The sequence below is a fragment of the Oncorhynchus masou genome, chromosome 13, assembly GCF_036934945.1.
Source record: "Oncorhynchus masou masou isolate Uvic2021 chromosome 13, UVic_Omas_1.1, whole genome shotgun sequence".
In the NCBI taxonomy this organism is placed as follows: Eukaryota; Metazoa; Chordata; class Actinopteri; order Salmoniformes; family Salmonidae; genus Oncorhynchus; species Oncorhynchus masou.
Window position 1 is genome coordinate 18,307,313 of NC_088224.1, and position 25,074 is coordinate 18,332,386.

Consider the following 25,074-nt stretch of genomic DNA (forward strand, 5'->3'; position numbering starts at 1 on the left):
TGACCCTCCCCTATACCTATAATAAAGAGTATCTCCACGGCAACGTCGCTGACTGAAGTGCTCCTGGTGAGGTCATCGTCACCGATGAAGCAGACATTGTAGGGCACTGTCACGGCAACGTAGAAGGTGGCCAGCAGGATCAGCCAATCCCAGCCTGCCTTGAAGGTGCTGAAGTGAAGCAGGATGAACTTGGACTTCTTGGCGTCCGCAACCTTGTACTCCGGCAGAGCAGGGGGGTCCCCAAACACATTCTGATGGGATGAAAGGAGAACACATTCTGGTTGGATTAAAGGAGAGGGGAACACATTCTGATTGGGTGAAAGAACAGGGGAACATTCTGAATGGATGAAAAGAGCGGGGAACATTCTGACAGGGTGAAAGGAGAGGGGAATACATTCTGATTGGATGAAAGGGGAACACATTCTGACTGGATGAAAGGACAGGGGATGGGGGATGAGGGTTCAATAATAATTTTGTTGAAGTAGTCAAAGTAGAAGAACACTGATATGCTTCTGTGTGAAGGGGGTGGAGGAGTTGGTATCAAGAAAACAGATTAGAAACGTATCCAAGATGTATATATTTATTTCAGTTGGGTCAGTCCCCCACTTATTTTTTTAGCTTTACTGAAGAGATAGTACACTGTTAAAAGACGGGGAGGGGGAGTGGGCAGGTTTCAAACCCATGTCAACTCTGGCATACATGTGTGCCGGGGTCAGCAGCTATAACCACTGGACCACACAGGTCACACTAAAACTCTCTGGTAGAAAAAAAGGATAGGACCATCCCCTAAAACATTGTTGCTATGATTTAAGTAAAGTAGTGGCAGGTGCTCTGATCGCTGTTATTTGTTTGTTGTTAGGGTGTGTAGTGTTGGTTGTTAGGTTGAGTAATGTTTGTTTTTAGGGTGTGTAGTGTTGGTTGTTAGGGTGAGTAATGTTTGTTGTTAGGGTGTGTAGTGTTGGTTGTTAGGGTGTGTAGTGTTGGTTGTTAGGGTGAGTAATGTTTGTTGTTAGGTTGTGTAGTGTTGGCTGTTATGGTGTGTAGTGTTGGTTGTTAGGGTGTTTAGTGTTGGTTGTTAGGGTGAGTAATGTTTGTTGTTAGGGTGTGTAATGTTGGTTGTTAGGGTGAGTAATGTTTGTTGTTAGGGTGTGTAGTGTTGATTGTTAGGGTGTGTAATGTTTGTTAGGGTGTGTAGTGTTGGTTGTTAGGGTGTGTAGTGTTGGTTGTTAGGGTGAGTAATGTTTGTTGTTAGGGTGTGTAGTGTTGATTGTTAGGGTGTGTAATGTTTGTTAGGGTGTGTAGTGTTGGTTGTTAGGGTGTGTAGTGTTGGTTGTTAGGGTGTGTAGTGTTGGTTGTTAGGGTGTGTAGTGTTGGTTGTAAGGGTGTGTACTGTTGGTTGTTATGGTGTGTAGTGTTTGTTGTTAGGATGTGTAATGTTTGTTGTTAGGGTTTGTAGTTTTGGTTGTTATGGTGTGTAGTGTTGGTTGTTAGGGTGTGTAATGTTTGTTGTTAGGGTGTGTAGTGTTGGTTGTTAGGGTGTGTAGTGTTGGTTGTTAGGGTGTGTACTGTTGGTTGTTAGGATGTGTAATGTTTGTTGTTAGGGTTTGTAGTGTTGGTTGTTAGGGTGTGTAGTGTTGGTTGTTAGGGTGTGAAGTGTTTGTTATTAGGGTGTGTAGTGTTTGTTGTTAGGGTGAGTAATTTAAGGTGTGTTTTACCTTGTTGAGTTTGATCTTGCTCTTCTTCTTCTTCTTGTTGTCTTTGCTGTGGGGTTGACCAGAGATGTGGTAGAGTACAGTGCTTCTCCGCAGACGAGTAGAGCTGAATGAAGAACCAGTCTTCACCCGTCCTCGTCGGCAATCTACACACACACACACACACACACACACACACACACACACACACACACACACACACACACACACACACACACACACACACACACACACACACACACACACACACACACACACACACACACACACACACAGTATTATTGTACAACCACATGGCCCCCTAGGAAATCTCATAGAAAACCGAGGAAAGAAATAGGAGGAGAGGAAATCATTATGTTTGGATGAAATGTTGAATATCCAACACTGGTTACAATGAATACGTATCAAATCAAATCACAGTTTGTACACAGATTTGCAGATGTTATCGTAAGAGCAGTGAAATGTTTATGTTTCTAGATCCAACTATGCAGCACTATCTAGTAATATAATAACAATACGCACATAATCCATACATTAATATCTAGTAATATAATAACAATACACACATAATCCATACAGTAATATCTAGTAACATAATAACAATACACACATCATCCATACAGTAATATCTAGTAACACAATAACAATACACACATAATCCATACATTAATATCTAGTAACACAATAACAATACACACATAATCCATACATTAATATCTAGTAACATAATAACAATACACACGTGTGTCTCTACACACCGTATGTGACAGTCTGTAGTGACAAAATGGACAGTATACAAATAGAAAAGGTATGTACAGCAGTAGTTATATAGGATGAGCCATGACTACAATACATTATACAAATAGAAAAGGTATGTACAGAAGTAGTTGTATAGGATGAGCCATGACTAGAATACAGTATACAAATAGAAAAGGTATGTAAAGCAGTAGTTATATAGGATGAGCCATGACTAGAATACAGTATATGAATAGAAAAGGTATGTACAGCAGTAGTTATATAGGATGAGCCATGACTACAATACAGTATACAAATAGAAAAGGTATGTACAGCAGTAGTTATATAGGATGAGCCATGACTACAATACAGTATACAAATAGAAAAGGTATGTACAGCAGTAGTTATATAGGATGAGCCAGGACAACAATACAGTATACCAATAGAAAAGGTATGTACAGCAGTAGTTGTATAGGATGAGCCATGACTACAATACAGTATACAAATAGAAAAGGTATGTACAGCAGTAGTTATATAGGATGAGCCTTGACTACAATACAGTATACAAATAGAAAAGGTATGTACAGCAGTAGTTATATAGGATGAGCCATGACTACAATACAGTATACAAATAGAAAAGGTATGTACAGCAGTAGTTATATAGGATGAGCCTTGACTACAATACAGTATACAAATAGAAAAGGTATGTACAGCAGTAGTTATATAGGATGAGCCATGACTAGAATACAGTATACAAATAGAAAAGGTATGTACAGCAGTAGTTATATAGGATGAGCCATGACTAGAATACAGTATATGAATAGAAAAGGTATGTACATCAGTAGTTATATAGGATGAGCCATGACTAGAATACAGTATATGAATAGAAAAGGTATGTACAGCAGTAGTTATATAGGATGAGCCATGACTAGAATACAGTATACCAATAGAAAAGATATGTACAGCAGTAGTTATATAGGATGAGCCATGACTAGAATACAGTATATGAATAGAAAAGGTATGTACAGCAGTAGTTATATAGGATGAGCCATGACTAGAATACAGTATACCAATAGAAAAGGTATGTACAGCAGTAGTTATATAGGATGAGCCATGACTAGAATACAGTATATGCATACAGCACATTTGGAAAGTATTCAGACCCCTTCACTTTTTCCACATTTTGTTACGTTACAGCCTTATTCTAAAATGGATTAAATTATTTTTATCCCTCATCAATCTAAACACAATACCCCATAACGACAAAGTAAAATCTGTTGTTTTGAAATTTTAGCAAATTAAAAATAAAACTGAAATGTTACATTTACATAAGTATTCAGACCCTTCACTCAGTACTTTGTTGAAGCACCTTTGGCAGCGATGACAGCATCAAGTCTTATTGGGTGTGATGCTACAAGCTTGGCACGCCTGTTTCTCCCACTCTTCTTTGCAGATCCTCTCAAGCTCTGTCAGGTTGGATGGGGAGCGTCGCTGCACAGCTATTTTCAGGTCTCTCCAGAGATGTTTGACCAGGTTCAAGTCTGGGCTCTGGCTGGGCAACTCAAGGACATTCAGAGACTTGTTCCGAAGCTACTCCTGCGTTGTCTTGGATGTCTGCTTAGGGTCATTGTCCTGTTGGAAGGTGAACCTTCACCCCAGTCTGAGGTCGTGAGCCCTCAGGAGCAGGTTTTCATCAAGGATCTCTCTGTACTTTGCTCCGCTTATCTTTCCCTAGATCCTGACTAGTCTCCCAGTCCCTGCGGCAGAAAAACATCCCCACAGCATGATGCTGCCACCACCATGTTTCACCATAAGGATGGTGCCAGGTTTCCTCCGGATGTGATGCATGGCATTCAGGCCAAAGAGTTCATACTTGGTTTCATCAGACCAGAGAATCTTGTTTCTCATGCTCTGAGAGTCCTTTAGGTGCCTTTTAGAAAACTCCAAGAGGGCTGTCATGTGCCTTTTACTGAGGAGTGGCTTTCATCAGGCTACTCTACCATAAAGGTCTTATTGGTGGAGTGCTGCAAAGATGGTTGTCCTTATGGAAGGTTCTCCCATCTCCACAGAGGAACTCTGGAGCTCTGTCAGAGTGACCATTGGGTTCTTGGTCACCTTCCTCACCAAGGCGCTTCTCCCCCGAATTGCTCAGTTTGGCCGGTCGGCCAGCTCTAGGAAGAGTCTTGGTGGTTCTAAACTTCTTCCATTTAAGAACGATGACGGCCACTGTGTTCTTGGGGACCTTCAATGTTGCAGATATTTGTTGGTACCCTTCCACAGATCTGTGCCACTACACAATTCTGTCTCAGAGCTTTGCTCTGACATGCACTATCAACTGTGGGGCCGTATATCTCTCTAGTCACCCTCAAAACCAATTCTTTCTTTGGCCGCCTCTCCTTCCAGTTCTCTGCTGCCAATGATTGGAACGAACTACAAAAATCTCTGAAACTGGAAACACGTATCTCCCTCACTAGCTTTAAGCACCAACTGTCAGAGCAGCTCACAGATTACTGCACCTGTACATAGCCCACCTATAATTTAGCCCAAACAACTACCTCTTTCCCTACTGTATTTAATTTAATTTTTTATTCTGCTCCTTTGCACCCCATTATTTTTATCTCTTCTTCGCACATTCTTCCATTGCAAATCTACCATTCCAGTGTTTTATTGCTATATTGTATTTACTTTGCCACCATGGCCTTTTTTTGCCTTTATCTCCCTTATCTCACCTCATTTGCTCACATCGTATATAGACTTGTTTATACTGTATTATTGACTGTTTGTTTGTTTTACTCCATGTGTAACTCTGTGTCGTTGTATGTGTCAAACTGCTTTGCTTTATCTTGGCCAGGTCGCAATTGTAAATGAGAACTTGTTCTCAACTTGCCTACCTGGTTAAATAAAGGTGAAATAAAAAAATAAAAAATAAATATAGACAGGTGTGTGACTTTCCAAATCATGTCCAATCAATTGAATTTATCACAGGTGGACTCCAAAGAAGTGTTAGATGATCAATGGAAACAGGATGCACCTGAACTCAATTTTGTGTCTGGGCCTGAAAGCATATGGGGTCAGCCCATTATATGGGGTCAGCCCATTATATGGGGTCAGCCCATCAAGAAGTCTAGGACCCAGTTGCACAGGGCGGTGTTGGACAGGAGAGATGGGATGAGAGAGAGAGAGAGGTAGGGACAGAAGAGAGAGAGGTACGGACAGAAGAGATTGTATGAAAGTGGGGGAGAGAGGAGGAGGTATGGACAGGTGAGATGGTATGAGAGAGGGGGAGAGAGGAGGAGGCACTGACAGGAGAGATGGTATGAGAGAGGGGGAGAGAGGAGGAGGTATGGACAGGAGAGATGGTATGAGAGAGAGGGAGAGAGGAGGAGGTATGGACAGGAGAGATGGGATGAGAGAGGGAGAGAGAGGTACGGACAGAAGAGATGGTATGAAAGAGGGGGAGAGAGGAGGAGGTATGGACAGGAGAGATGGTATGAGAGAGGGGGAGAGAGAAGCAGGTGTGGACAGGAGAGATGGTATGAGAGAGGGGAGAGAGGAGGAGGTACGGACAGAAGAGATGGTATGAGAGAGGGGGAGAGAAGAGGAGGTATGGACAGGAGAGAGGGGGAGAGAGGAGGAGGTGTGGACAGAAGAGATGGTATGAGAGAGGGGGAGAGAGGAGGAGGTATGGACAGGAGAGATGGTATGAGAGAGGGGGAGAGAGGAGGAGGTATGGGAAGGAGAGATGGTATGAGAGAGGGGGAGAGAGGAGGAGGTATGGACAGGAGAGATGGTATGAGAGAGGGGGAGAGAGGAGGAGGTATGGACAGGAGAGATGGTATGAGAGAGGGGGAGAGAGGAGGAGGTATGGGAAGGAGAGATGGTATGAGAGAGGGGGAGAGAGGAGGAGGTATGGACAGGAGAGATGGTATGAGAGAGGGGGAGAGAGGAGGAGGTATGGACAGAAGAGATGGTATGAGAGAGGTGGGAGAGGAGGAGGTACGGACAGGAGAGATGGTATGAGAGAGGGGAGAGAGGAGAAGGTACGGACAGGAGAGATGGTATGAGAGAGGGGGAGAGAGGAGGAGGTATGGACAGGAGAGATGGTATGAGAGAGGGGGAGAGAGGAGGAGGTATGGGAAGGAGAGATGGTATGAGAGAGGGGGAGAGAGGAGGAGGTATGGACAGGAGAGATGGTATGAGAGAGGGGGAGAGAGGAGGAGGTATGGACAGGAGAGATGGTATGAGAGAGGGGAGAGAGGAGGAGGTACGGACAGAAGAGATGGTATGAGAGAGGGGGAGAGAGGAGGAGGTATGGACAGGAGAGATGGTATGAAAGAGAGGGAGAGAGGAGGAGGTATGGACAGGAGAGATGGTATGAGAGGGGGGAGAGAGGAGGAGGTTTGGGAAGGAGAGATGGTATGAGAGAGGGGGAGAGAGGAAGAGGCACTGACAGGAGAGATGGTATGAGAGAGGAGGAGAGAGTAGTAGGTATGGGAAGGAGAGATGGTACGAGAGAGGGGGATAGAGGAGGAGGTATGGACAGGGGAGATGGTATGAGAGAGGGGGAGAGAGGAAGAGGCACTGACAAGAGAGATGGTATGAGAGAGGGGGAGAGAGTAGGAGGTATGGACAGGAGAGATGGTATGAGAGAGGGGGACAGAGGAGGAGGTATGGACAGGAGAGATGGTATGAGAGAGGGGGAGAGAGAAGCAGGTACGGACAGAAGAGATGGTATGAGAGAGGGGGAAAGAGAAGAAGGTATGGACAGGAGAGATGGTATGAGAGAGGTAGAGAGAGAAGCAGGAATGGACAGGAGAGATGGTATGAGAGAGGGGAGAGAGGAGGAGGTACGGACAGAAGAGATGGTATGAGAGAGGGGGAGAGAGGAGGAGGTATGGACAGGAGAGAGGTATGAGAGAGGAGGAGGTTTGGACAGAATAGATGGTATGAGAGAGGGGGAGAGAGGAGCAAGTATGGACAGGAGAGATGGTATGAGAGGGGGAGAGAGGAGGAGGTATGGACAGGAGAGATGGTATGAGAGAGGGGAGAAAGGAGGAGGTATGGACAGGAGAGATGGTATGAGAGAGGGGGAGAGAGGAAGAGGTATGGACAGGAGAGATGGTATGAGAGAGGGGGAGACGGACAGAAGAGATGGTATGAGAGAGGGGAGAGAGGAGGAGGTATGGACAGGAGAGATGGTATGAAGAGAGAGGGAGAGAGGAGGAGGTATGGACAGGAGAGATGGTATGAGAGAGGGGGAGAGAGGAGGAGAGATGGGAAGGAGAGAGGTATGGGAAGGAGAGATGGTATGAGAGAGGGAGAGAGGAAGAGGCACTGACAGGAGAGATGGTATGAGAGAGGAGGAGAGAGTAGTAGGTATGGGAAGGAGAGATGGTACGAGAGAGGGGGATAGAGGAGGAGGTATGGACAGGGGAGATGGTATGAGAGAGGGGAGAGAGGAAGATGCACTGACAAGAGAGATGGTATGAGAGAGGGGAGAGAGTAGGAGGTATGGACAGGAGAGATGGTATGAGAGAGGGGGACAGAGGAGGAGGTATGGACAGGAGAGATGGTATGAGAGAGGGGGAGAGAGAAGCAGGTACGGACAGAAGAGATGGTATGAGAGAGGGGGAAAGAGAAGAAGGTATGGACAGGAGAGATGGTATGAGAGAGGTAGAGAGAGAAGCAGGAATGGACAGGAGAGATGGTATGAGAGAGGGGACAGAGGAGGAGGTACGGACAGAAGAGATGGTATGAGAGAGGGGAGAGAGGAGGAGGTATGGACAGGAGAGAGGTATGAGAGAGGAGGAGGTTTGGACAGAATAGATGGTATGAGAGAGGGGGAGAGAGGAGCAAGTATGGACAGGAGAGATGGTATGAGAGGGGGAGAGAGGAGGAGGTATGGACAGGAGAGATGGTATGAGAGAGGGGAGAAAGGAGGAGGTATGGACAGGAGAGATGGTATGAGAGAGGGGGAGAGAGGAAGAGGTATGGACAGGAGAGATGGTATGAGAGAGGGGGAGAGAGAAGCAGGTACGGACAGAAGAGATGGTATGAGAGAGGGGAGAGAGAAGCAGGTATGGACAGGGAGATGGTTTGAGAGAGGGGAGAGAGGAAGAGGCACTGACAAGAGAGATGGTATGAGAGAGGGGGAGAGAGTAGGAGGTATGGACAGGAGAGATGGTATGAGAGAGGGGGACAGAGGAGGAGGTATGGACAGGAGAGATGGTATGAGAGAGGGGGAGAGAGAAGCAGGTACGGACAGAAGAGATGGTATGAGAGAGGGGGAAAGAGAAGAAGGTATGGACAGGAGAGATGGTATGAGAGAGGTAGAGAGAGAAGCAGGTATGGACAGGAGAGATGGTATGAGAGAGGGGAGAGAGTTTTAGGTATGGACAGGAGAGATGGTATGAGAGAGGGGGAGAGAGGAGGAGGTATGGACAGGAGAGATGGTATGAGAGAGGGGGAGAGAGGAGGAGGTATGGACAGGAGAGATGGTATGAGAGAGGGGGAGAGAGGAGGAGGTACGGACAGGAGAGATGGTATGAGAGGGGGGAGAGAGGAGGAGGTATGGACAGGAGAGATGGTATGAGAGAGGGGGAGAGAGGAGGAGGTATGGGAAGGAGAGATGGTATGAGAGAGGGGGAGAGAGGAGGAGGTATGGACAGGAGAGATGGTATGAGAGAGGGGGAGAGAGGAGGAGGTATGGACAGAAGAGATGGTATGAGAGAGGGGGAGAGAGTAGGAGGTATGGACAGGAGAGATGGTATGAGAGAGGGGAGAGAGGAGAAGGTACGGACAGGAGAGATGGTATGAGAGAGGGGGAGAGAGGAGGAGGTATGGACAGGAGAGATGGTATGAGAGAGGGGGAGAGAGGAGGAGGTATGGGAAGGAGAGATGGTATGAGAGGGGGGAGAGAGGAGGAGGTATGGACAGGAGAGATGGTATGAGAGAGGGGGAGAGAGGAGGAGGTATGGACAGGAGAGATGGTATGAGAGAGGGGAGAGAGGAGGAGGTACGGACAGAAGAGATGGTATGAGAGGGGGGAGAGAGGGAGGTATGGACAGGAGAGATGGTATGAAAGAGAGGGAGAGGGAGGAGGTATGGACAGGAGAGATGGTATGAGAGAGGGGAGAGAGGAGGAGGTATGGGAAGGAGAGATGGTATGAGAGAGGGGAGAGAGGAAGAGGCACTGACAGGAGAGATGGTATGAGAGAGGAGGAGAGAGTAGTAGGTATGGGAAGGAGAGATGGTACGAGAGAGGGGGATAGAGGAGGAGGTATGGACAGGGGAGATGGTATGAGAGAGGGGGAGAGAGGAAGAGGCACTGACAAGAGAGATGGTATGAGAGAGGGGGAGAGAGTAGGAGGTATGGACAGGAGAGATGGTATGAGAGAGGGGACAGAGGAGGAGGTATGGACAGGAGAGATGGTATGAGAGGGGGAGAGAGAAGCAGGTACGGACAGAAGAGATGGTATGAGAGAGGGGGAAAGAGAAGAAGGTATGGACAGGAGAGATGGTATGAGAGAGGTAGAGAGAGAAGCAGGAATGGACAGGAGAGATGGTATGAGAGAGGGGAGAGAGGAGGAGGTATGGGAAGGAGAGATGGTATGAGAGAGGGGGAGAGAGGAGGAGGTATGGACAGGAGAGATGGTATGAGAGAGGGGGAGAGAGGAGGAGGTATGGACAGGAGAGATGGTATGAGAGAGGGGAGAGAGGAGGAGGTACGGACAGAAGAGATGGTATGAGAGAGGGGGAGAGAGGAGGAGGTATGGACAGGAGAGATGGTATGAAAGAGAGGGAGAGAGGATGGTATGGAGGAGAGATGGTATGAGAGAGAGGGGGAGAGAGGAGGAGGTATGGGAAGGAGAGATGGTATGAGAGAGGGGGAGAGGAAGAGGCACTGACAGGAGAGATGGTATGAGAGAGGAGGAGAGAGTAGTAGGTATGGGAAGGAGAGATGGTACGAGAGAGGGGGATAGAGGAGGAGGTATGGACAGGGGGAGATGGTATGAGAGAGGGGGAGAGAGGAACAGGCACTGACAAGAGAGATGGTATGAGAGAGGGGGAGAGAGTAGGAGGTATGGACAGGAGAGATGGTATGAGAGAGGGGGACAGAGGAGGAGGTATGGACAGGAGAGATGGTATGAGAGAGGGGAGAGAGAAGCAGGTACGGACAGAAGAGATGGTATGAGAGAGGGGGAAAGAGAAGAAGGTATGGACAGGAGAGATGGTATGAGAGAGGTAGAGAGAGAAGCAGGAATGGACAGGAGAGATGGTATGAGAGAGGGGGAGAGAGGAGGAGGTATGGACAGGAGAGATGGTATGAGAGAGGGGGAGAGAGGAGGAGGTATGGACAGGAGAGATGGTATGAGAGAGGGGGAGAGAGGAGGAGGTATGGACAGGAGAGATGGTATGAGAGAGGGAGAGAGGAGGAGGTATGGACAGGAGAGATGGTATGAGAGAGGGGGAGAGAGGAGGTATGGGAAGGAGAGATGGTATGAGAGAGGGGGAGAGAGGAGGAGGTATGGACAGGAGAGATGGTATGAGAGAGGGGGAGAGAGGAGGAGGTATGGACAGAAGAGATGGTATGAGAGAGGGGGAGAGAGGAGGAGGTATGGACAGGAGAGATGGTATGAGAGAGGAGAGAGGAGAAGGTACGGACAGGAGAGATGGTATGAGAGAGAGGGGAGAGAGGAGGAGGTATGGACAGGAGAGATGGTATGAGAGAGGGGGAGAGAGGAGGAGGTATGGGAAGGAGAGATGGTATGAGAGAGGGGGAGAGAGGAGGAGGTATGGACAGGAGAGATGGTATGAGAGAGGGGAGAGAGGAGGAGGTATGGACAGGAGAGATGGTATGAGAGAGGGGAGAGAGAGGAGGAGGTACGGACAGAAGAGATGGTATGAGAGAGGGGGAGAGAGGAGGAGGTATGGACAGGAGAGATGGTATGAAAGAGAGGGAGAGAGGAGGAGGTATGGACAGGAGAGATGGTATGAGAGGGGGAGAGAGGAGGAGGTATGGGAAGGAGAGATGGTATGAGAGAGGGGGAGAGAGGAAGAGGCACTGACAGGAGAGATGGTATGAGAGAGGAGGAGAGAGTAGTAGGTATGGGAAGGAGAGATGGTACGAGAGAGGGGGATAGAGGAGGAGGTATGGACAGGGGAGATGGTATGAGAGAGGGGAGAGAGGAAGAGGCACTGACAAGAGAGATGGTATGAGAGAGGGGAGAGAGTAGGAGGTATGGACAGGAGAGATGGTATGAGAGAGGGGGACAGAGGAGGAGGTATGGACAGGAGAGATGGTATGAGAGGGGGAGAGAGAAGCAGGTACGGACAGAAGAGATGGTATGAGAGAGGGGGAAAGAGAAGAAGGTATGGACAGGAGAGATGGTATGAGAGAGGTAGAGAGAGAAGCAGGAATGGACAGGAGAGATGGTATGAGAGAGGGGGAGAGAGGAGGAGGTATGGGAAGGAGAGATGGTATGAGAGAGGGGGAGAGAGGAGGAGGTATGGACAGGAGAGATGGTATGAGAGAGGGGAGAGAGGAGGAGGTATGGACAGGAGAGATGGTATGAGAGAGGGGAGAGAGGAGGAGGTACGGACAGAAGAGATGGTATGAGAGAGGGGGAGAGAGGAGGAGGTATGGACAGGAGAGATGGTATGAAGAGAGGGAGAGAGGAGGAGGTATGGACAGGAGAGATGGTATGAGAGAGGGGGAGAGAGGAGGAGGTATGGGAAGGAGAGATGGTATGAGAGAGGGGAGAGAGGAAGAGGCACTGACAGGAGAGATGGTATGAGAGAGGAGGGAGAGTAGTAGGTATGGGAAGGAGAGATGGTACGAGAGAGGGGATAGAGGAGGAGGTATGGACAGGGGAGATGGTATGAGAGAGGGGAGAGAGGAAGAGGCACTGACAAGAGAGATGGTATGAGAGAGGGGGAGAGAGTAGGAGGTATGGACAGGAGAGATGGTATGAGAGAGGGGGACAGAGGAGGAGGTATGGACAGGAGAGATGGTATGAGAGAGGGGGAGAGAGAAGCAGGTACGGACAGAAGAGATGGTATGAGAGAGGGGAAAGAGAAGAAGGTATGGACAGGAGAGATGGTATGAGAGAGGTAGAGAGAAGCAGGAATGGACAGGAGAGATGGTATGAGAGAGGGGGAGAGAGGAGGAGGTATGGGAAGGAGAGATGGTATGAGAGAGGGGGAGAGAGGAGGAGGTATGGACAGGAGAGATGGTATGAGAGAGGGGGAGAGAGGAGGAGGTATGGACAGGAGAGATGGTATGAGAGAGGGGAGAGAGGAGGAGGTACGGACAGAAGAGATGGTATGAGAGAGGGGGGAGAGAGGAGGAGGTATGGACAGGAGAGATGGTATGAAAGAGAGGGAGAGAGGAGGAGGTATGGACAGGAGAGATGGTATGAGAGAGGGGGAGAGAGGAGGAGGTATGGGAAGGAGAGATGGTATGAGAGAGGGGAGAGAGGAAGAGGCACTGACAGGAGAGATGGTATGAGAGAGGGGGAGAGAGGAGGAGGTATGGACAGGAGAGATGGTATGAGAGAGGGGAGAGAGAAGCAGGTACGGACAGAAGAGATGGTATGAGAGAGGGGGAAAGAGAAGAAGGTATGGACAGGAGAGATGGTATGAGAGAGGTAGAGAGAGAAGCAGGAATGGACAGGAGAGATGGTATGAGAGAGGGGAGAGAGGAGGAGGTATGGACAGGAGAGATGGTATGAGAGAGGGGGAGAGAGGAGGAGGTATGGACAGGAGAGATGGTATGAGAGAGGGGGAGAGGGAGGAGGTACGGACAGGAGAGATGGTAGAGAGGGGAGGGAGGAGGTATGGACAGGAGAGATGGTATGGTATGGGAAGGAGAGATGGTATGAGAGAGGGGGAGAGAGGAGGAGGTATGGACAGGAGAGATGGTATGAGAGAGGGGAGAGGAGGAGGAGGTATGGACAGAAGAGATGGTATGAGAGAGGGGGAGAGAGGAGGAGGTATGGACAGGAGAGATGGTATGAGAGAGGGGAGAGAGGAGACGGACAGGAGAGATGGTATGAGAGAGGGGAGAGAGGAGGAGGTATGGACAGGAGAGATGGTATGAGAGAGGGGGGGGAGAGGAGGAGGTATGGGAAGGAGAGATGGTATGAGAGAGGGGGAGAGAGGAGGAGGTATGGACAGGAGAGATGGTATGAGAGAGGGGGAGAGAGGAGGAGGTATGGACAGGAGAGATGGTATGAGAGAGGGGAGAGAGGAGGAGGTACGGACAGAAGAGATGGTATGAGAGAGGGGGAGAGGAGGAGGTATGGACAGGAGAGATGGTATGAAAGAGAGGGAGAGAGGAGGAGGTATGGACAGGAGAGATGGTATGAGAGAGGGGGAGAGAGGAGGAGGTATGGGAAGGAGAGATGGTATGAGAGAGGGGAGAGGAAGAGGCACTGACAGGAGAGATGGTATGAGAGAGGAGGAGAGAGTAGTAGGTATGGGAAGGAGAGATGGTACGAGAGAGGGGGATAGAGGAGGAGGTATGGACAGGGGAGATGGTATGAGAGAGGGGGAGAGAGGAAGAGGCACTGACAAGAGAGATGGTATGAGAGAGGGGAGAGAGTAGGAGGTATGGACAGGAGAGATGGTATGAGAGAGGGGGACAGAGGAGGAGGTATGGACAGGAGAGATGGTATGAGAGAGGGGGAGAGAGAAGCAGGTACGGACAGAAGAGATGGTATGAGAGAGGGGGAAAGAGAAGAAGGTATGGACAGGAGAGATGGTATGAGAGAGGTAGAGAGAAGCAGGAATGGACAGGAGAGATGGTATGAGAGAGGGGGAGAGAGGAGGAGGTATGGGAAGGAGAGATGGTATGAGAGAGGGGGAGAGAGGAGGAGGTATGGACAGGAGAGATGGTATGAGAGAGGGGGAGAGAGGAGGAGGTATGGACAGGAGAGATGGTATGAGAGAGGGGGAGAGAGGAGGAGGTACGGACAGAAGAGATGGTATGAGAGAGGGGGAGAGAGGAGGAGGTATGGACAGGAGAGATGGTATGAAAGAGAGGGAGAGAGGAGGAGGTATGGACAGGAGAGATGGTATGAGAGAGGGGGAGAGAGGAGGAGGTATGGGAAGGAGAGATGGTATGAGAGAGGGGAGAGAGGAAGAGGCACTGACAGGAGAGATGGTATGAGAGAGGAGGAGAGAGTAGTAGGTATGGGAAGGAGAGATGGTACGAGAGAGGGGGATAGAGGAGGAGGTATGGACAGGGGAGATGGTATGAGAGAGGGGGAGAGAGGAAGAGGCACTGACAAGAGAGATGGTATGAGAGAGGGGGAGAGAGTAGGAGGTATGGACAGGAGAGATGGTATGAGAGAGGGGGACAGAGGAGGAGGTATGGACAGGAGAGATGGTATGAGAGAGGGGGAGAGAGAAGCAGGTACGGACAGAAGAGATGGTATGAGAGAGGGGGAAAGAGAAGAAGGTATGGACAGGAGAGATGGTATGAGAGAGGTAGAGAGAGAAGCAGGAATGGACAGGAGAGATGGTATGAGAGAGGGGGGAGAGAGGAGGAGGTATGGGAAGGAGAGATGGTATGAGAGAGGGGGAGAGAGGAGGAGGTATGGACAGGAGAGATGGTATGAGAGAGGGGAGAGAGGAGGAGGTATGGACAGGGAGATGGTATGAGAGAGAGGAGGATGGTACGGACAGAAGAGATGGTATGAGAGAGGGGGAGAGAGGAGGAGGTATGGACAGGAGAGATGGTATGAAAGAGAGGGAGAGAGGAGGAGGTATGGACAGGAGAGATGGTATGAGAGAGGGGAGAGAGGAGGAGGTATGGGAAGGAGAGATGGTATGAGAGAGGGGGGAGGAAGAGGCACTGACAGGAGAGATGGTATGAGAGAGGACAGAGTAGTAGGTATGGGAAGGAGAGATGGTACGAGAGAGGGGGATAGGGAGAGATGGTATGGACAGGGGAGATGGTATGCACTGGACAAGAGAGATGGTATGAGAGAGGGGGAGAGAGTAGGAGGTATGGACAGGAGAGATGGTATGAGAGAGGGGGACAGAGGAGGAGGTATGGACAGGAGAGATGGTATGAGAGAGGGGGAGAGGAGGAGGTATGGAGGAGAGATGGTATGAGAGAGGAGAGAGAGGGGGGAGAGAGGATGGTATGGAGAGAGGAGGGGGGAGAGGAGGAGGTATGGAAGGAGAGATGGTATGAGAGAGGGGGAGAGAGGAGGAGGTATGGACAGGAGAGATGGTATGAGAGAGGGGAGAGAGGAGGAGGTATGGACAGGAGAGATGGTATGAGAGAGGGGGAGAGAGGAGGAGGTATGGACAGGAGAGATGGTATGAAAGAGAGGGAGAGAGGAGGAGGTATGGACAGGAGAGATGGTATGAGAGAGGGGGAGAGAGGAGGAGGTATGGGAAGGAGAGATGGTATGAGAGAGGGGAGAGAGGAAGAGGCACTGACAGGAGAGATGGTATGAGAGAGGAGGAGAGAGTAGTAGGTATGGGAAGGAGAGATGGTACGAGAGAGGGGGATAGAGGAGGAGGTATGGACAGGGGAGATGGTATGAGAGAGGGGGAGAGAGGAAGAGGCACTGACAAGAGAGATGGTATGAGAGAGGGGGAGAGAGTAGGAGGTATGGACAGGAGAGATGGTATGAGAGAGGGGGACAGAGGAGGAGGTATGGACAGGAGAGATGGTATGAGAGAGGGGGAGAGAGAAGCAGGTACGGACAGAAGAGATGGTATGAGAGAGGGGAAAGAGAAGAAGGTATGGACAGGAGAGATGGTATGAGAGAGGTAGAGAGAGAAGCAGGAATGGACAGGAGAGATGGTATGAGAGAGGGGGAGAGAGGAGGAGGTATGGGAAGGAGAGATGGTATGAGAGAGGGGGAGAGAGGAGGAGGTATGGACAGGAGAGATGGTATGAGAGAGGGGGAGAGAGGAGGAGGTATGGACAGGAGAGATGGTATGAGAGAGGGGGAGAGAGGAGGAGGTACGGACAGAAGAGATGGTATGAGAGAGGGGGAGAGAGGAGGAGGTATGGACAGGAGAGATGGTATGAAAGAGAGGGAGAGAGGAGGAGGTATGGACAGGAGAGATGGTATGAGAGAGGGGGAGAGAGGAGGAGGTATGGGAAGGAGAGATGGTATGAGAGAGGGGGAGAGGAAGAGGCACTGACAGGAGAGATGGTATGAGAGAGGAGGAGAGAGTAGTAGGTATGGGAAGGAGAGATGGTACGAGAGAGGGGGATAGAGGAGGAGGTATGGACAGGGGAGATGGTATGAGAGAGGGGGAGAGAGGAAGAGGCACTGACAAGAGAGATGGTATGAGAGAGGGGGAGAGAGTAGGAGGTATGGACAGGAGAGATGGTATGAGAGAGGGGGACAGAGGAGGAGGTATGGACAGGAGAGATGGTATGAGAGGGGGGAGAGAGAAGCAGGTACGGACAGAAGAGATGGTATGAGGGGGAAAGAGAAGAAGGTATGGACAGGAGAGATGGTATGAGAGAGGTAGAGAGAGAAGCAGGAATGGACAGGAGAGATGGTATGAGAGAGGGGGGAGAGGAGGAGGTATGGGAAGGAGAGATGGTATGAGAGAGGGGGGAGAGGAGGAGGTATGGACAGGAGAGATGGTAGGAGAGAGGGGGAGAGAGGAGGAGGTATGGACAGGAGAGATGGTATGAGAGAGGGGGAGAGAGGAGGAGGTACGGACAGAAGAGATGGTATGAGAGAGGGGGAGAGAGGAGGAGGTATGGACAGGAGAGATGGTATGAAAGAGAGGGAGAGAGGAGGAGGTATGGACAGGAGAGATGGTATGAGAGAGGGGGAGAGAGGAGGAGGTATGGGAAGGAGAGATGGTATGAGAGAGGGGAGAGAGGAAGAGGCACTGACAGGAGAGATGGTATGAGAGAGGAGGAGAGAGTAGTAGGTATGGGAAGGAGAGATGGTACGAGAGAGGGGGATAGAGGAGGAGGTATGGACAGGGAGATGGTATGAGAGAGGGGAGAGAGGAAGAGGCACTGACAAGAGAGATGGTATGAGAGAGGGGGAGAGAGTAGGAGGTATGGACAGGAGAGATGGTATGAGAGAGGGGGACAGAGGAGGAGGTATGGACAGGAGAGATGGTATGAGAGGGGGAGAGAGAAGCAGGTACGGACAGAAGAGATGGTATGAGAGAGGGAGAAAGAGAAGAAGGTATGGACAGGAGAGATGGTATGAGAGAGGTAGAGAGAGAAGCAGGAATGGACAGGAGAGATGGTATGAGAGAGGGGGAGAGAGGAGGAGGTATGGACAGGAGAGATGGTATGAGAGAGGGGGAGAGAGGAGGAGGTATGGACAGGAGAGATGGTATGAGAGAGGGGGAGAGAGGAGGAGGTACGGACAGGAGAGATGGTATGAGAGAGGGGAGAGAGGAGGAGGTATGGACAGGAGAGATGGTATGAGAGAGGGGGAGAGAGGAGGAGGTATGGGAAGGAGAGATGGTATGAGAGAGGGGGAGAGAGGAGGAGGTATGGACAGGAGAGATGGTATGAGAGAGGGGAGAGAGGAGGAGGTATGGACAGAAGAGATGGTATGAGAGAGGGGAGAGAGGAGGAGGTATGGACAGGAGAGATGGTATGAGAGAGGGGGAGAGGAGAAGGTACGGACAGGAGAGATGGTATGAGAGAGGGGGAGAGAGGAGGAGGTATGGACAGGAGAGATGGTATGAGAGAGGGGGGAGAGAGGAGGAGGTATGGGAAGGAGAGATGGTATGAGAGAGGGGAGAGAGGAGGAGGTATGGACAGGAGAGATGGTATGAGAGAGGGGGAGAGAGGAGGAGGTATGGACAGGAGAGATGGTATGAGAGGGGGAGAGGAGGAGGTACGGACAGAAGAGATGGTATGAGAGAGGGGGAGAGGAGGAGGAGGTATGGACAGGAGAGATGGTATGAAAGAGAGGGAGAGAGGAGGAGGTATGGACAGGAGAGATGGTATGAGAGAGGGGGAGAGAGGAGGAGGTATGGGAAGGAGAGATGGTATGAGAGAGGGGGAGAGAGGAAGAGGCACTGACAGGAGAGATGGTATGAGAGAGGAGGAGAGAGTAGTAGGTATGGGAAGGAGAGATGGTATGAGAGAGGGGGGATAGAGGAGGAGGTATGGACAGGGAGATGGTATGAGAGAGGGGAGAGAGGAAGAGGCACTGACAAGAGAGATGGTATGAGAGGGGGAGAGAGTAGGAGGTATGGACAGGAGAGATGGTATGAGAGAGGGGGACAGAGGAGGAGGTATGGACAGGAGAGATGGTATGAGAGAGGGGGAGAGAGAAGCAGGTACGGACAGAAGAGATGGTATGAGAGAGGGAAAGAGAAGAAGGTATGGACAGGAGAGATGGTATGAGAGAGGTAGAGAGAAGCAGGAATGGACAGGAGAGATGGTATGAGAGAGGGGAGAGAGGAGGAGGTATGGGAAGGAGAGATGGTATGAGAGGGGAGAGAGGAGGAGGTATGGACAGGAGAGATGGTATGAGAGAGGGGGAGAGAGGAGGAGGTATGGACAGGAGAGATGGTATGAGAGAGGGGAGAGAGGAGGAGGTACGGACAGAAGAGATGGTATGAGAGAGGGGAGAGAGGAGGAGGTATGGACAGGAGAGATGGTATGAAAGAGAGGGAGAGAGGAGGAGGTATGGACAGGAGAGATGGTATGAGAGAGGGGGAGAGAGGAGGAGGTATGGGAAGGAGAGATGGTATGAGAGAGGGGGAGAGAGGAAGAGGCACTGACAGGAGAGATGGTATGAGAGAGGAGGAGAGAGTAGTAGGTATGGGAAGGAGAGATGGTACGAGAGAGGGGGATAGAGGAGGAGGTATGGACAGGGGAGATGGTATGAGAGAGGGGAGAGAGGAAGAGGCACTGACAAGAGAGATGGTATGAGAGAGGGGGAGAGAGTAGGAGGTATGGACAGGAGAGATGGTATGAGAGAGGGGGACAGAGGAGGAGGTATGGACAGGAGAGATGGTATGAGAGGGGAGAGAGAAGCAGGTACGGACAGAAGAGATGGTATGAGAGAGGGGGAAAGAGAAGAAGGTATGGACAGGAGAGATGGTATGAGAGAGGTAGAGAGAGAAGCAGGAATGGACAGGAGAGATGGTATGAGAGAGGGGGAGAGAGGAGGAGGTACGGACAGAAGAGATGGTATGAGAGAGGGGAGAGAGGAGGAGGTATGGACAGGAGAGAGGTATGAGAGAGGAGGAGGTTTGGACAGAATAGATGGTATGAGAGAGGGGGAGAGAGGAGCAAGTATGGACAGGAGAGATGGTATGAGAGGGGGAGAGAGGAGGAGGTATGGACAGGAGAGATGGTATGAGAGAGGGGAGAAAGGAGGAGGTATGGACAGGAGAGATGGTATGAGAGAGGGGGAGAGAGGAAGAGGTATGGACAGGAGAGATGGTATGAGAGAGGGGGAGAGAGAAGCAGGTACGGACAGAAGAGATGGTATGAGAGAGGGGGAGAGAGAAGCAGGTATGGACAGGGGAGATGGTTTGAGAGAGGGGGAGAGAGGAAGAGGCACTGACAAGAGAGATGGTATGAGAGAGGGGGAGAGAGTAGGAGGTATGGACAGGAGAGATGGTATGAGAGAGGGGGACAGAGGAGGAGGTATGGACAGGAGAGATGGTATGAGAGAGGGGGAGAGAGAAGCAGGTACGGACAGAAGAGATGGTATGAGAGAGGGGGAAAGAGAAGAAGGTATGGACAGGAGAGATGGTATGAGAGAGGTAGAGAGAGAAGCAGGTATGGACAGGAGAGATGGTATGAGAGAGGGGGAGAGAGGAGGAGGTATGGACAGGAGAGATGGTATGAGAGAGGGGGAGAGAGGAGGAGGTATGGACAGGAGAGATGGTATGAGAGAGGGGGAGAGAGGAGGAGGTATGGACAGGAGAGATGGTATGAGAGAGGGGGAGAGAGGAGGAGGTACGGACAGGAGAGATGGTATGAGAGAGGGGGAGAGAGAAGCAGGTATGGACAGGAGAGATGGTATGAGAGAGGGGAGAGAGGAGGAGGTACGGACAGAAGAGATGGTATGAGAGAGGGGGAGAGAGGAGGAGGTATGGACAGGAGAGATGGTATGAGAGAGGGGGAGAGAGGAGCAGGTATGGACAGGAGAGATGGTATGAGAGAGGGGGAGAGAGGAGGAGGTATGGACAGGAGAGATGGTATGAGAGAGAGGGAGAGAGGAGGAGGTATGGACAGGAGGGGGAGAGAGGAGGAGGTATGGACAGGAGAGAGGGCGAGAGAGGAGGAGGTATGGACAGGAGAGATGGTATGAGAGAGGGGGATAGAGGAGGAGGTATGGACAGGGAAGATGGTATGAGAGAGGGGGAGAGGGGAGGAGGCACTGACAGGATAGATGGTATGAGAGAGGGGAAGAGAGGAGGAGGTATGGACAGGAGAGATGGTATGAGAGATGGGGAGAGAGGAGGAGGTATGGACAGGAGAGATGGAAAGTGAGAGGGATGCTAGAGGAGGTAGTATGAAGAGTAGAGATGGAAAGAGAGAGAGAAAGTGAGAGATAAAGGGGGGAAACAGGGAGAGAACATAGGAAGGGAGGGACAGAGAGGTAGGTAGGCAGAGATGGGGAGGTAGGGATAGAGAGGTAGGTAGGGAGGGAGGGAGGGAGGGAGGGAGGGAGGGAGGGAGGGAGGAGGGAGGGAGGGAGGGAGGGAGGGAGGGAGGGAGGGAGGGAGGGAGGGAGGGAGGGAGGGAGGGAGGGGAGGGAGGGAGGGACAAAGAGGTTGGTAGAGAGATATGGGGAGGGGGAGAGGGACAGAGAGGTAGGTAGGTAGGTAGGTAGGTAGGTAGGTAGGTAGGTAGGTAGGTAGGTAGGTAGGTGCAAATGGAAATGGAGCGAATGCAAATGGAGCGAAGATGGGAACAAGGGAGCAAGAGAGGGTGGGGTTGTTGACGACACAGAGATTGGGGTCCCCTGTTCGGCACACAAAATCCAATCTGCCTGAAGGTGTGTGTGTGTGTGTGTGTGTGTGAGTGGGTGTGTACGCTTGCATGTGTGCGTGCGAATGTGTGTGTTCAGATGATCTGTGTATTGCTTTTGCAATACTGACAAAAACACACACTTCTTCAGAGCTGTGTTTTCTGTTATCTCAGTACTGATGCCTACAATATTTACAATGCTAATTGTTGAACAATGAACATGCAGATGCAATATAGAATAACATGTACAATCCAGCCATTACTCCCCGCTTTTATCTCTCCTAAAACATGTGCAGCATCAGGCGCTTTCTTTGTGTAAAAAGTATGTGAATAAAAATAAACCATGTTTTTGTTTGTTGTTTTGTTGGAATGTACAGTTCTGAAAGTAATTAGACACCGAGCCGTGAGGGGAGGAGATGAGGAATGAGCAAAAACATTATTGACTGCAGATATACACACACACACAAGCGCAAGCACCACGCATGCATGTGCGCACACACCCACCCACCCACACACACTGACCTTCTCGCCTGTCCTCTGGCATGGCCTTGGCCTTGGTGTCTGTGATGTCTTTATATGAAGCCAGGAAGAGCACCACGTCTCCCTTCTCATTCTTAATGGGGACAATTTCCAGCAGGCACCAGAACAACGATGCTGCAGTACACACACACACACACACAGACACACACACACACACACACACACACACACACACACACACACACACACACACACACACACACACACACACACACACACACACACACACACACACACACACACACACACACACACACACACACACACACACGTTATACACATGATACACATACAGTGGAGTAGGGTGAAGTTGCCCCTAGATGCTGATCTTGAGTCAGTTTAGCATTTTCCCCATAATGGTAAAGGTTAGGCTTGGGGGAAGCTGATCCTAGATCTGTACCTAAGGGAAACTTCACCCCAGAGTCACACTACAGTATGGACATGCTACTGTACATGTGACCAATCATCTGAAATAAGGCTCAACATCGGATTAGTTGATCTAATGTTTTTGGCAGTTTTTTAAAGACTTTTTATGTAAATACCGATTCAGAGCTTCAAAACGTTGTATCATACGCTGCACAACACATTAGAATCACATTACAAATCAAGGCACATTAGAATCACATTACAAATCAAGGCACATTAGAATCACATTACAAATCAAGGCACATTAGAATCACATTACAAATCAAGGCACATTAGAATCACATTACAAATCAAGGCACATTATAATCACATTACACATCAAAACACATTTTAATCACATTACAAATCAAAACACATTATAATCACATTACACATCAAAACACATTATAATCACATTACACATTAAAACACATTATAATCATATTACACATCAAAACACATTATAATCACATTACACATCAAAACACATGTTAATCATATTACAAATCAAGTTATGTAATACAGACAACAGATTATTCTTTGAAGCATGCAGATATGTACAGCATAATAAAGTTGCATGAAAGCAGTCAGACACACATTCCCTAAAACCCTAGCAGGAGTTCTGTAGGTGAATCTGTGTGTTCTTGCAGACTATTCCCCAGGCACTCTATGCCCCAGGGACCGTTTAAGATTGGCCTCTTTTTTTCCATTTTCACCTAAAATGACATACCCAAATCCTGATCCAATGAACCATTGTATTTCGGTTCAACATTTTGTTTCAAGACTGTACAAATGTGCCAAATTTGTTTATTAATAACCTTTCATGTTCAAAACTGTGCACTCTCCTCAAACAATAGCATGGTATTATTTCACTGTAAGAGCTACTCTAAATTGGACAGTGCAGTTAGATTAACAAGATTTTAAGATTTCTGCCAATATTAGATATGTCTATGTCTTGGGAAATGTTCTTGTTACTTACAACCTCATGCTAATCGTATTAGCCTACGTTAGCTCAACCATCCTCCAATATCTAAGTCAGGGGATCTCTGTAAGAATGATGCAATCTTGGTAAATAATGGTAAATCTGAGAATTGAGGTGAATATTGTATATGTGTGTAGTCTAGTGTGTAAGTGTGGGCATATGTGTGTGTGAAGTGTATAAAATATGTTAGTCTGTGTGCTTTAGACTTTATGAACGTGCTCTCTGTCAAGAATAGTATGTAATGTACTGTATGTAATATGAATAGTATGTATGTAGTATGAATAGTATGTAATGTACAGTATGTAATATGAATAGTATGTAATGTACTGTATGTAGTATGAATAGTATGTAATGTACTGTACGTAGTATGAATAGTATGTAATGTACTGTATGTAGTATGAATAGTATGTAATGTACTGTATGTAGTATGAATAGTATGTAATGTACTGTATGTAGTATGAATAGTATGTAATGTACTGTATGTAGTATGAATAGTATGTAATGTACAGTATGTAATGTACTGTATGTATGTAGTATGAATAGTATGTAATGTACAGTATGTAATGTACTGTATGTAGTATGAATAGTATGTAATGTACTGTATGTAGTATGAATAGTATGTAATGTACAGTATGTAATGTACTGTATGTAATATGAATAGTATGTAATGTACTGTATGTAGTATGAATAGTATGTAATGTACTGTATGTAGTATGAATAGTATGTAATGTACAGTATGTAATGTACTGTATGTAATATGAATAGTATGTAATGTACTGTATGTAGTATGAATAGTATGTAATGTACAGTATGTAATGTACTGTATGTAGTATGAATAGTATGTAATGTACTGTATGTAGTATGAATAGTATGTAATGTACAGTATGTAATGTACTGTATGTAGTATGAATAGTATGTAATGTACAGTATGTAATATGAATAGTATGTAATGTACTGTATGTAGTATGAATAGTATGTATGTAGTATGAATAGTATGTAATGTACAGTATGTAATATGATTAGTATGTAATGTACTGTATGTAGTATGGATAGTATGTAATGTACCTTATTTATTTAAAAAAATCACCTTTATTTAACCAGGTAGGCTAGTTGAGAACAAGTTCTCATTTACAACTGTGACCTGGCCAAGATAAAGCAAAGCAGTGCGACACAAACAACAACACAGAGTTAAACATGGAATAAACAAGCGTACAGTCAATAACACAATAGAAAAAAAATAAAGTCTATATACAATGTGTGTGTGCAAATGGCGTGAGGAGGTAAGGCAATAAATAGGCCATAGTAGAGAAGTAATTACAATTTAACAAATAACACTGGAGTGATAGATGAACAGATGAAAATGTGCAAGTAGAAATACTGGTGTGCAAAAGAGCAGAAAAGTAAATAAAAACAATATGGGGATGAGGTAGGTAGATTGGGTGGGCTATTTACAGATGGGCTATGTACAGCTGCAGTGATCGGTTAACTTCTTCGATATAGGGGGCGCTCTTTTAATTTTTGGATAAAAAAACGTTCCCGTTTAAACAAGATATTTTGTCACGAAAAGATGCTCGGCTATGCATATAATTGACAGCTTTGGAAAGAAAACACTCTGACGTTTCCAAAACTGCAAAGATATTGTCTGTGAGTGCCACAGAACTAATGCTACAGGCGAAACCAAGATGAAATTTCATACAGGAAGTGCCCCAGATTTTGAATGCGCTGTGTTCCAATGCCTCCTTATA

At 48.4% G+C, this 25,074-nt stretch overlaps 1 protein-coding gene across 1 annotated transcript in view; it reads right to left on the bottom strand.

The window, feature by feature from the left end:
* Nucleotides 1-25,074, bottom strand: part of LOC135553279 (potassium voltage-gated channel subfamily H member 8-like) — a 107,342-nt gene that overhangs the window by 58,976 nt on the left and 23,292 nt on the right. The window contains exons 3-5 of the mRNA XM_064985449.1: nucleotides 21,925-22,056; nucleotides 1,716-1,858; nucleotides 17-251 (exon numbers count right to left, since the gene is read on the bottom strand). Coding sequence (XP_064841521.1) covers nucleotides 17-251; nucleotides 1,716-1,858; nucleotides 21,925-22,056 — 510 coding nt within the window. The remainder of the gene's footprint in view (nucleotides 1-16; nucleotides 252-1,715; nucleotides 1,859-21,924; nucleotides 22,057-25,074) is intronic.